This window comes from Sebastes umbrosus, chromosome 16 (genome assembly GCF_015220745.1).
Source record: "Sebastes umbrosus isolate fSebUmb1 chromosome 16, fSebUmb1.pri, whole genome shotgun sequence".
NCBI classification, from domain to species: Eukaryota; Metazoa; Chordata; class Actinopteri; order Perciformes; family Sebastidae; genus Sebastes; species Sebastes umbrosus.
Window position 1 is genome coordinate 18,567,216 of NC_051284.1, and position 12,964 is coordinate 18,580,179.

Sequence of the window (12,964 nt, forward strand, 5' to 3'; positions counted from 1 at the left end):
CTCTGTGGAGTCCAGGCCCTCTTTGATCTGTAGTCCAGAACACAGGATGAGAGTTATCCGCTGGCAACAACAAGAACATCCCATTAGGAGCTGGACAGAGCCTTGACAGACACTCTCTGCCTCTGCTGCTGCTGCTGCTGCTGCTTGGCCCTGAAAGCACCCTGCCTACTGCTGCTGATGCTGCTGATTCTCTGTGCTTCTCCCCAGCTCAGTGTGGCATTACTGGCTCAGCACACTTGACACACAAGCTCAAACTTCACTTGTTGAATTTAAAAATGTTGAAATGCTCTCTCTGTGATTTATTTTTAGTTAGTCATGGAGTTGACCCCCCGCTGCTGTTACTGGCACTGAAATTCTGGCTGGCCGCCTTGGTTGATCGCCACGGTGAATATTTTCACCGCTTTATCTTGCCGTCAGACAACCTTTTCCGAAAGGGGAACTGAACTGAAAGTGAAACTTATCTATGCTCTCTTCAAAGCCACCAGACTCGGCTGACGAAAACAGTATAGATAAGTTTCACTCTCAGTTCAGCTCCCTGTCGGAAAATATTCTAAATATAGCGTACACTTAAACGGATATAGATTTTTGTAGGTGGGTCTTTGTTTTAGCTGGCTAAAATACATTTTGTTGCTGCCCCCATCCACATTGCTTTGCTTCGGTGCATGTACTCCTGTCTGTTTCTCCAAGCTGGAAGTATGCTGATTAGGTCTGTGTATTGGCAAGAATCTGGCAATACAGTACGTATCATGATACAGAGGTGATAATTTAATATATTGTGATATATTGAGATACTGTAAGCAAAGCGATATATTGTGATTTTGTTTTCAAATCAAATTTTAGGAAAACTGTCATAGTTTAAAGACACACCACCATATGTGTAAAATCTGAGTAAAAAAAGTCACTGTGAAATGGCTACTATGGGGACTAACATCATTACACATTAATACAATTGGACTCATTGGATCCACAAGGCACAGCTTTCCAGTCATAACCAATTTGTGCAATTCTAAGACTGTTTAGGGACCCCAGTATGCAGAAATATTCAAATACACCACTTTAGAATAAGTGAAAATAACACATTTGTACTGCATGCACAACACTACTTGTTTTTTTTGCCTCAAACGGCATGTGATTATCATAAAGGGGCATGTCTGTAAAGGGGAGACTCGTTGGTACCCTTAAAACCCATTTTCATTCACATATATTGAGGTCAAAGGTCAAAGGACCCCTTTGAAAATGGCCATGCCAGTTTTTCCTTGTCAAAATTTTGCGTAACTTTGGAGTGTTATTTAGCCTCCTTGGCGACATGCGAGTATGACATGGTTGGATTCCTTAGGTTTTCTAGTTTCATATGAATACCTTTAAGCAGATATTTTGCTTACAGATGAAGTACAAAGGAACTTTGTGGCTTCTGTGCTGATATCTGCTCTACCTAATTTAGGTCATTATTCAACCCAATACATAGATAGTGTGTTGTGATAGACAGCCTCTGCCAAAACAAAGCATACATGCATTAATTCAGTACACAGAGGCTTGTTATAACATCAATCCTTTAACTTTGATGCTGATGGCTTGGGTAAAATAAGTGGAGAAGAAGTGGGCCTGGTAATAATATCACCATGTAAAGCCATTATTTTAATATTGAGTTTTATTTTATTTTTTTCAGTGAAGAAAATGTTGGTTCCTGTACACCATTCTCTGTGTAAGAGACTAATAATCAACTTGGAAAACAGAGAGACAAGGCCACATTCACATAAACTGCCAGATGATTATTTTTAAACGTTAATGATCTACTCGTTCCTGAATCTGCTAAATTATACATTGTGATTTTGTCGATTCCGTTTCTTTCCTATGCTCGTACAGAATGTCACCCAGCCTGGTAAAGCCGCCTTTTTATCTTAAACAGCGCGAGCATTTGTCTTGGTCTCTATTGTTTTGGCTTCATGCACAAAATCAATGGAGCTCATTCATCACATGCTCATTGAAAATGAGCATATTTGTTTGAACATTTCTGAGGATTTTTCAGTACAGTGTGAGGCAGAGGAGCGCGATTTATCAAGACTGCGCAGGCAGTAGATGTTACAGTCATGGTATTTGCTTGCTGAAAAAGCATTATTCTGTCCCTTTAATCTTCTCCGCGCATCTGACATGAACAAATCACACACATGCAGACATGCACATGAGTAATTAATGCATGTATACACACATGCATGCTTGCACGCTCAAGCACACACAAATAGTCTCTGTGGCTTCTGTCACAAACAACCAGTGATGGATTGGCCCTTTCCATTTTAAACAGGGAGAAAACACATGCCCCCGGGGACCCTTGTGTGTGGAAGTACTTTGAAGTGTCCACATTTAATTCTTCTGTATGATAAATGAGAGGAGAGCTGCAGTTGTAGCCTGTGAGGGGAAAAAAGCTCAGCTCGCTCGACGAGGGTAGCGGTAACAAATGTAGCGATAGCTGATAAGCTGACTGTGTCTCTTGCTCTTGCTTGTTGTTCTGCTCCCTGCAGACCCCCACAGCCAGATAACAAATCCATCCTATCAATCAAACCCATCAATGGCTGGCTGCAGATTAGAGACAGTGATTTTGGGGCTGATTGGAGGGGAAATGCTGATTACACCTCCCTCTCTCCGACTTGATTACACTCTGCCTGTGTGTTGTCAAGCTCGGCTGCTGAGCTGTAATCACTGGGAGCTAAGAGCAGAGGCCGTGGCTCCTGAATAGACAAGGCACAGACGCAATCACACCAGTAGCTGGCGAGCTGTGACCATTGCTAGGTCATTGGAAAGGCCTGTATCTCACACTGTTGGTGCGTCTGTGCATGCTAACTGCACATAGGCCGACGCATGTGCAGGAATGCACACGTTACAGTCAGATAAGGAAAGATATTGTCTCACTTTTTTTTTTCTCTCCAACTCTTGTTATGTTCCCCGCCTCCTGTTTCCCTCCTCCTCCTGTTTCTCTCCACTGTTCTGGCCTACTTCCATCACAGCGGCGGAGGGTCCCATCCCGTGCTGGAGTGTACACACACACACACACACACACACACACGCACACACACACACACACACACACACACACACACACGGTGAGCACAATGAGCGGAGTCCTAATCTGTGCTTTATTTAGCTGCTTCACCTTTAAAACTGGAGCAGGTTTCCAGACAGTCTCTTCCTCAGCCACCTCAAGCTTCTTCTAACATTATATCCCTCTACTCCTTCATCAATGTGCTCAGCCCTCCTTTATTCCCTGTTCACCTTTTTTTTCAATCACCAGAGCCATAGAGGCCTGCCTACGACTCAAATTGTCACTATGACTGTGCTGTCTAGTGGCTAACAGAGGCTGCCGTTCATGTTACGTGCAACAAAAACTGCATGAGTAACTCAAAGAATGTAAACAAAAAGTTATTGTTAGAATTATGCTGGCAAGTTTGAAATGTGGGGTGGTTTTAGTTTGCTTTGTTGTTTACAGAAAAATACTTTTTTTGATTTGTTCTCAGTGGGAGCACAAGAGCACACTGGATTTATTCCTTGCTCTTTATGTAAACAGAGAAACTGCAGAAACACAAACTTAAAGGTCCCATATCATGCTCATTTTCAGGTTCATACTTGTATTTTGTGTTTCTACTAGAACATGTTCAAAAAAGATTATATTTTCCTCATACTGTCTGCCTGAATATGCCTGCATTTACCCTCTGTCTGAAACACTCTGGTTGCGTCCGAGATTCCATACTAACATACTATTTATTACGCTAAAACAGTATGTGAGATATTATAGTATGTCCGAAACCTTAGCAGGAAACTAATAGTACGCAAATTGCATACTATTTCTGGTGAAATATTACAGTATGCAATGCTAGACACTACGGCGGCATAAATATCCCACAAATGAAAAACAATGCGGTAGTGATGACAACGTTCATAACAGATGTTGACTGACTTGACGGCTCCGTAACATCAATAGCGCTTCAATTTAACTGTAAGTATAAGATTTCACTCTGCTTGGCGTAATATATATTTTAAATTAATTCAGACTTTGATTCTCACAAACCGTTGTTTCGGTCACATGAGGTTGGCACGGGTTACCATGGTTACATGTCTCCAACCGGCAAGGAGGCTCTCAGGAAGTGACGACGTAAATTACTGCTCAGTGCGTTCCAAAAGATACATACTACTGTTTATTCACACAAAAATATGTTGAACGATAGAATACATATTGAGTAAGTAGTTCATAGTATGTGATTTCGGACGAAGCCATACACTGCAACTGGAAATAAACTGGGACACATTTAGAATGTTGACGTTTAAAACTATATATATATTGTACAGTTGTGACATCACAAAGTTACAAAAATCCTGACGGCTCATTTAAAGACACAGTTTCTGAATATGGGCTGTGTTTATTACTCCGTGGATTAAGCGTTTCGATACTTTCACTATATTTATATAGCACTTAAACTTGCTTTATAATAAAAAAAGACAAGAAAATCTCACTTTTTACAATATGGGACCTTTAATAATGATTTTGATGATGCCACTTTAGGTAAATAGAGTACATTTCTGCATTAGAAAAAGTCATGCCTCTTGTCTGCAACTGGGAAAAAAAAATTCCACTACTCGAAATTTCTATCAGGATCGTCTGCCAAGGTTTTTCCTTCATCTTCAACAACAGTGTTAGTTAACAGACGCACGATCTCAACAGGAACACTGTCTACAGGGTCACTGTTTCAATTACTCTGGCTAATGTTTGTTACTCTAGTAACAGCCTCCTGCTTTTAATCCTCAACACACCATTTGGGACTGCTGGCACGACTGTGGATAAAATTCTTTTCATCTCAGTGTTGCGTGTGTGTGTGTGTGTGTGTGTGTGTGTGTGTGTGCGAGCTAGGTTCACATAAAATTCATAACTCTCTGTGTCCTGGTTCTGAACTGTCTTTGAAGCCCCAAAATTGTCTCATCCAGCTTGTGTTAGGTATCATTTCAATTGACACATTGCACTCCACTACTAGTGCTTTGAATTGAGCATACTTGCATGCTTGTTAGATGGAAACAGCTGTCAGGGGAGATAGCGAGAGTGACTCACTCCTCTTTCCCTCACTTATCGCTTGCCTATTCCAGTCTTGCTCCTCTTATTGTGACCTCCAAGAAAGTCAAAATATTCTCTTCTTTTCCTCTTTTTTCCCCCACTCAATTTTTCTTTATCATATTCACAGTGAGTGCACACAGCATTGGGACTGATTTTTGGGAAATGTTCTGGCCAGAGGAGAGGTGTGGCACATTTGGAAACAAGGTTGGATTAGGATGAAGAAATGATTAGTATGTGTTGTGTGCGCAGCATGCTCGTGATGATTTCTGAAAATTTCTCGAGTTTGTTCCGTAAGAGCTTCTCTCAAAGGGAAATTGAAATCTGTGTTCAGGAGGTGTAGCATCTCTGCAAACTAATAAATTACATCTTGATTCAGCCACAGAGGCTGCTTTCTTTGGTTTAGTTTACTTTAGTTGACAATGAAAAGAAACATTTACACCTCAGCTTGTTTGTCAAGGATAACACAATAAAGTCCAGGACTTATTTTGCTTTTATTGTGCTAATTTACTTAATGAGGAGCTGTCAACATGTGTTAACATCTTCCAGAGGAGCTTAACGCTGAATGTAGAAAGGGGTTCAGTGATATTTTAAGAGCTGAAGTTAGCAGCAAACTGTAGTGCAGTCATTGTTGAGGATATAACACAACCACAACCCCCACAGAAAGTGGAAATCTGGAACTGAATAACTTGCCTGTCTGGCTTTCCTGTTTGTATGTTTGACTTCACGGACATCATTATTTATCAACGCGGTCAATTCTCGGGCCAAGTTGTAACACAGTCCAAACTGTGATGTCTGCAGCTGCACAGCATGGAGCTGGAGGCTGGCCGTATGGACAGTTTGTGCATCCAAAAGTTACATTTTATGGCACGGCAAACTATCCATGTGAGAGATTAATAAGCAGGAAATTGCTATCCACAAAGTTGGTGTCGTGTTCACGGTGATTTGAGTTGCTACTTTTTGAATTGGTTCACAGAGTGCTTCCTTTACCTTCATTTAATAGCTTTGGCCACTACAGTAGGAAAATAACAAAATACATTTACACATTTAAGCATTGTAAACATTATAATAATAGACATTGTTCTCGATTTAGATCTGGTACCTGCAAGAAGCATAGTTAACCTTTAATAAGTGCATAGTTAACTGCTTATAAATGCATAATGGAGTATGTATTAATCTCAATAAAGCAACAAGTAAAGGTTAAACATTGATATAATAGGTAAGTTAGTTAAACTTAATAAATGTTGTGTTTGCAATGCTATTATAAACAATTATAAGAAACTACTCATAAGGCTTTGTTAACATTCTTAAGCAGTCTATAAACTCTTAACAAGTTTTTCATTAAGTGCTTATAAATGTCTTATAATCTAACAATAAACATGTTTATAATGCTATTATTAACACTTAAAAAGTCTTATTAATACATATTAATGTTAATAAGGGCCTTATTACCTATTAACTAATGTTTATTATGGAATCTTAATATAAAGCGTTACCACAGTTTATAATTTAGTTTTATTGGTCCACCCTAAATTATCATTTTAATACATCATGTATAGTATAAATATTCAAGGCCATTCTTAAATTGCAGCACTCTGTAATTAATTCTTAGAGTGTCAGAAATAACAAACAAGACTGTCAGAAACAAGAAGGCCGCCATGCCCTTCATGTACAGAAATAACACAACAAAAGCGGACAAAATCACAGCGTAGTGTCATGTCTTTATGATTCTTATTTTAGGAGAGTGAACTTACACACAACTAGAATACGCTGACTGCAGATGGGCTTTTAGAAACTGACATGGTCGCGGCAACAATAACATGCCTAGTTGCACCATGAAGTCAGGATCCCACTGATGACTGATAGGAATGTGCGATGTTTTGTTATTTTTAGTTGCTTGTTGGTTCATGTCTGCCTCCTGCATTCCCACAACATATAGCCCTTTTAATGCATATCTCCTTCCTGAGTGTGACTACCCTTTAGATGCATGCCACGCTGTCTACATGCTATTATATGTGGCTTCTGCATTCCTTTTTGGTCCTCTATGATACATATTCAGCAGAACTAATGGATGGTGTTTGGCCATAGTGACAGAATGACTCATAGCGTGAGTGGCACCAATAGGAAGCCTGTTCTCTCAAAGCTGGAATAATTGACAGCAGCTCATCTGCCAACTCATCTAAATACAGAAACCTGCACTTGTGTTTCGCAGAAAGCTGAATCCAGGTCAAGTCACTATGGCATCATCAATTAAAATAGCACCATTGTCAAACAGCTGGCATACCGCCTGTTTCTTGCATGACCTACAGTATGACACATGCTTTAGCAGTTAACCCAAGATTGGATGGCACAATCTGCTAGCTAATTTGCTTACCTTCAGTAATGTGACGTATTTGCGCCTGAAATGGAATATGTGGGTGTTTTATTGGTGTCATTTAGAGAGAGATTTGATCAAATAGTTGGGGATTTGATAAAAAAAAAAAGTGGCTGTGGCCTCAAAGGCAGAGTTGTAGGAGGATTTGTAGAAGGATATGAGGCTTTATAGGACAGTTGACCTCCACCCACACCGCCCTCACCCACGTTGTTAGATCAGGAGGTGGAGGATGAGGGAGAATTGCCTCCGGGTCTGAAAAGTGAAGTGCCTTAAACTTGCATTCTTTCTAATAGCCAGCAGGGGGCGACTCCTCTGGTTGCAAAAAGAAGTCAGATTGTATAGAAGTCTATGAGAAAATGAGCCTACTTCTCACTTGATTTATTACCTCAGTAAACATTGTAAACATGAGTTTATGGTTTCAATCGCTAGTTTCAAGTCTTCTTTAATACAGCATGATGTTCATTTAGTAAATTATGGTCCCATTTAGAGTCAAATAGACCATAAAGCAGAGTATGCTTTAGGGTGTGGCTACCTTGGGATTGACAGGTCGCTACCATGGTGTTGTCCGGTCTGGGAGTTGTCCGTGTTTAACCCTTTCACAGTGTGTTTTCAGTTCCATCCATCCATCCATCATCTGTAACCGCTTATCCTATTTAGGGTCGCAGGGGAGTTGCCAGACTATTCCAGGGCTGACACATAGAGACAGACAACCATTCACGCTCACATTCACACCTACGGGCAATTCAGAGTCAACAATTAACCTGCATGTCTTTGGACTGTTAGAGTAAGCCGGAGAACCTGGAGAAAACCCACGCTAACACAGGGAGAACATGCAAACTCCACACAGAAGGGTCCCGAGCCAGGTTTTGAACCTGCGTTCCTCTTGCTGTGAGGCAACAGTGCTTGTTTTCAGTTCCTGAAAGTTAATTATAACCTTTTTGGTCACCTGAAAATATCTTATTCAGCGTTTGGTTGTACTTAGCTCCACTCTCTCGTGTCATTTCTGGTTACAAAAAAACAAGATGGCAACGGTGAAAATGCCAAACTCGAGGCTTTAAAACGGCAGTCCACAAACCAATGTGTGATGTCACGGTGACTACGTCCACTTCTTATATACAGTCTATATGCTCAAAACCCATGATATCACTCTGCCAGCTACAACGACCCACAATTTAACAGTCAAGTGTGGTTTTATAAAAGGGGAGAGGCCAACTAGTTGTTCCAAATCACATTTGGTATAATCCACGGCACTTAACATAAACACACACATGCACACTCACTGTGTTCCTCTCTCATTCACTCTATTGCTTTCACACTGTATCTTTTCCTGCTGTATAGCCTCTGTGTGATTTTGCTTTTTCAACACAAATGACTCACACACCTCACTGGCAAACTAGCTTATCACGTCCAAGCACACACAGGGTATACATGGACTCGCATGTAATTGTTCATACACACACACACGTATCCATCCACCCACGCATGTATTCCACACACCCCCACACACAAATCATGTCCAGCTATTGTGTATTTAAAGTGGCAACCTGCTGTTTTTCGTTCCTCCCAGTCTCCTGTGCCTGTCAGGGACCTCTGATGCTGTTGTTTAATGAGCAGAGGCTCTCCTCAGACTCGCTCCCAGTCTAGTCTGCTATGTGTCTGCTGTTGCAGCGCTGACCAGAGGAGACATGCAGGTCTGTGTCCCAAGGCTAATTGCTGCTACTTGGCTGATAGTCTTTCTTTGCTCCACTCTCATTGACTCCCCGGACTCCAGGGGGATTCCCATAGGCACCCAAAGACAAACAAACCTGGGCGGACAATCGATAACGGATGCAAGAGTTACCGCTCAGCGCAGCCGCTGATTAAGATTCCCTGGGAATGTGTGTGTGCACTATGTAAGAGTGTGAGTATGTGAAGGTGTTTGCTGATTGTCCCCCACTCCTTCATTGCTAACTGGAATCTTCAGCCAGTCCCCGAGTGCTTGTTTATGTGATTTTGATTAAGAGCATCACAGAGTTCAGAGGCATCCTCACAACAACAGCACATTAATGCTCCTAGGTAATTACTCACACAACATCTCAGGTTCACAACCGGGTAGGTGAGAATGTGTCCGCGCCTAAATGTGACACCTGATCTACTGACAGTGTTAAATGAGTCGGTGTGCTATAATGGGTAAGCTTAAGATATAGCTTTCATAAGTTTTCTCAATTTTTATGTGTCTTTATGTTAGTGATGAAATTTGTCACGTCAGTGCAACAACAACCAAATTAAAAAGTAAACAATAATACTCACAAGTCATTAAACAGACATTTCAACAATACATCTGCCTAATATAATGAGAAAGAAAAAAAAAACGTGATGACACAATATACGCACACACAATAGATTACATAAACGCTCAATTAAACTTAATGTTTCATTCTACGTTTTAGTTCCTTTTAATCCCCCTTATTAATTTTTTAGTATTAAAAAATCTGCATTTTCACATTTCCCATATATATATATATATTAGGGCTGTCAATTGATTAAAATAATTGCGATTAATTGCATGATTGTCCATGATTAATCGCAAATTAATCACTTTTTTTTATCTGTTAAAAAATGTACCTTAAAGGGAGATTTGTCAAGTATTTAATACTCTTATCAACACAGGAGTGGGCAAATATGCTTGCTTTATGCAAATATATTTATATATTTATTTATTTATATATTTTTTATATATATCCAATTTATAATTGGAAATCAATTAACAACACAAAGCAATGACAAATATTGTCCAGAAACCCTCACAGGTTTAGCATAAAAATATGCTCAAATCATAATAGGAAACTCAAGACCAACAGGCAACAACAGCTGGCAGTGTGCTGACTTGACTATGACTTGCCCCAAACTGCATGTGATTATCATAAAGTGGGCATGTCTGTAAAGGGGAGACTCGTGGGTTCCCATAGAACCTATTTTCATTCACATATCTTGAGGTCAGAGGTCAAGGGACACCTTTGAAAATGGCCATGCTAGTTTTTTCTCAAGAAAAATTTAGTGCAAGTTTGTAGCGTTATTTAGCCTCCTTCGCGACAAGCTATTATGACATGGTTGGTACCAATGGATTCCTTAGGTTTTCTAGTCATATGATGCCAGTATCTTCACTCTAGCTTTAATACTGATACTGCTACAACCTAAAAATTGCAAGTTGCGTCAATGCATTAAGGAAATTAGTGGCGTTAAAACGAATTTGCGTTAACGTGTTATTACCACGCTAACTTTGACAGCCCTAATCTAGATGAATCTTTCTAGCATGAAATATTTACACATTTGCAATCTTGGACACTCCAATTTAAGAGAATTCAAGTTAAAGAATATTAAGTTGCTATTAGGAGTCAAAATCTAGTAGTAGAGTAGTAGTAGTTTTAAAAAGCGGCGTTCTGTATGGTATGATATGCCCCTGTGTGCCGTTGACTGCCATCGGCTACCAAGCATTGCTGTGCGTTAGTGTCACCTCGCCTCTCTCCACCCTCTCTAACCCTCCATTCCCTCTGCTCCCCTTCTCACTGGGCTCATGTTTGCTTTTGTTCTAGTCTCCAGCCCGCCTGACTCACAATGATGATCTTGACCAAGCGCAAGGAAAGGTCAAGGTCGGCCGGCAATTTGCCTCAAAGCAATCAGGCTCGTCTCTCTGCGCTAACAGTGTGAGCTCTCCGTCTCTGTCGCCATCTTGCCGTCTCTCCATATTTTTTCTCTCCTTTGTGTTTACCCGTGGGGGGTCGGGTGGGTGGGGGCGGGGGGGGGGGGGAGATGTGTGTCGGGGAGGATTGACAGCGGGGGGGGGGTCTGCCCTGCTTTGAAGTCTCAGCTCTGACCGGCGGCTGGGCGAGGGCTGGGGACTTGAAAGCACCAAGCGCCATTGCCTCGGTGACATTTCAGCACAGACCAGCGTGACCCAGCTGGGTGCTTGTGTGTGTGTGTGTGTATATATATATATATATATATGTGTGTGTGTGTGGACAAGAGAGTGTCTCCTTGTGGCTTCAGCTGTCCTCAAGGACTGCTGGCTGCTGGGGGCTGTTTGCCTCCACACCAAAGGGATTACCTTTCATTACATGAAAAACAGAATCACCCATTCAACCTCTAACCCCTCTCTCAACAATAGTGCCATTGGGATGCAGCGCTACAGCTGATACCCCCTGTTATAAATACACACTCAGTAGCCAGACCTAGCACACAACAGATATTGCATGAGCCATGGCTACATGTAACATTTCACATGATTTTTCAGAGCACACACACGCAAGGCTCAAGGACAGACTCCTTTGGGTCAGCTGTTCTTTGCAGCCCAGTGTGCCTGAGTGGCTTTCCTCTGATGGCTTCACACACATGAAAGACTTCACTTTAATGTGTCACACACTCAGCCAAACAACATCAAAGCCTGCCCGTGGCCTGTAGCTGGACGAATGTCTTAATCTACCGCCCCGTGTGTGTGTGTGTGTGTGTGTGTGCCTTTCTGTCTGTCCTGTAAATGGTGTAAACAGGTGTTAACATGTCAGCCCACAAGATGCCACATGCCGCTGTGTCATGATCCCCTGAACAGCTGTCCCCCCCCCCGCCATTGTGTGCGTGGGTGTATGTTGGTGAGTGTGTGTGAGTATGTGTTTACTGTAAGGGTTATAAATGGCTGCGATAGGAGCTGTAGCCCAAGATATTGTGCTAAGCCAAGGACAAACAAAGAGAAAGGGCAGAGAATGAAAGGGAGCTTTATGGCAATAACTGATTTCCTCGAGAGCACGTGGAATTTTCATCTGCTATATCTCTGATTTAGTGGGTAGGGAGGGAGACTGTCCACTAAACAAAAAGTTCATCCCTGCTGCTGGCTTAATGTCTCCGTCAACAGCCATTTTATGTTCCAACAAATGCCCTTGAGCAAAGGACAGAAACTCTACCCCCCTCTGTCTTTGTCTGTCTCTCTGCATTAAAGAAGCAGCTAATAACGTCTGTAATGTAAATGTAAATTTTCCGTCCTCAGACTGAGATCGAGAAGCTGGACTACCACCACTACCTGCCTCTATTCTTTGACGGCCTATGCGAGACCGTTCATCCGTACGAGTTCTTCGCCCGCCAGGGAGTCCACGACATGCTGGAGCACGGAGGCCCCAAGATCCAGCCCGTCGTTCCCCAGCTCATCATCGCCATCAGGAGTAAGTCTGGGAGGGCGTCTGCTCTCACGGTTTACAAATCACACACAACACAGCTCCTTTTCCCAAGTGACCCCATGTGTGTGTCGATGTCATTTCACCTTCACTGTGTTTCCCCAGCAGCCACTGATGGGAAAATGTGGTTATCTCATGACTGAAGAAGTACCTTACAAATGCTGGTATTGTGTCAGCCTAAATACAATTAGAGTATTGTTAAGATATTCCCATGAAGCTCTAAAGAAGGTTAAGATCATAGCTATAAAGTGAGGAGGAGGGAGAAACCAAAGGTGACCAAAGGTAACTTGATATTATTTTTCA

The 12,964-nt window shown here is 41.7% G+C and overlaps 1 protein-coding gene across 1 annotated transcript in view; it reads left to right on the forward strand.

Annotated features, from left to right (window-relative positions):
- The window catches only part of pacrg (PARK2 co-regulated), a 147,612-nt gene that overhangs the window by 62,987 nt on the left and 71,661 nt on the right, over nt 1–12,964 (forward strand). Inside the window, exon 3 of the mRNA XM_037746597.1 lies at nt 12,478–12,649. Within this exon, the coding sequence (XP_037602525.1) occupies nt 12,478–12,649 (172 nt within the window). The remainder of the gene's footprint in view (nt 1–12,477; nt 12,650–12,964) is intronic.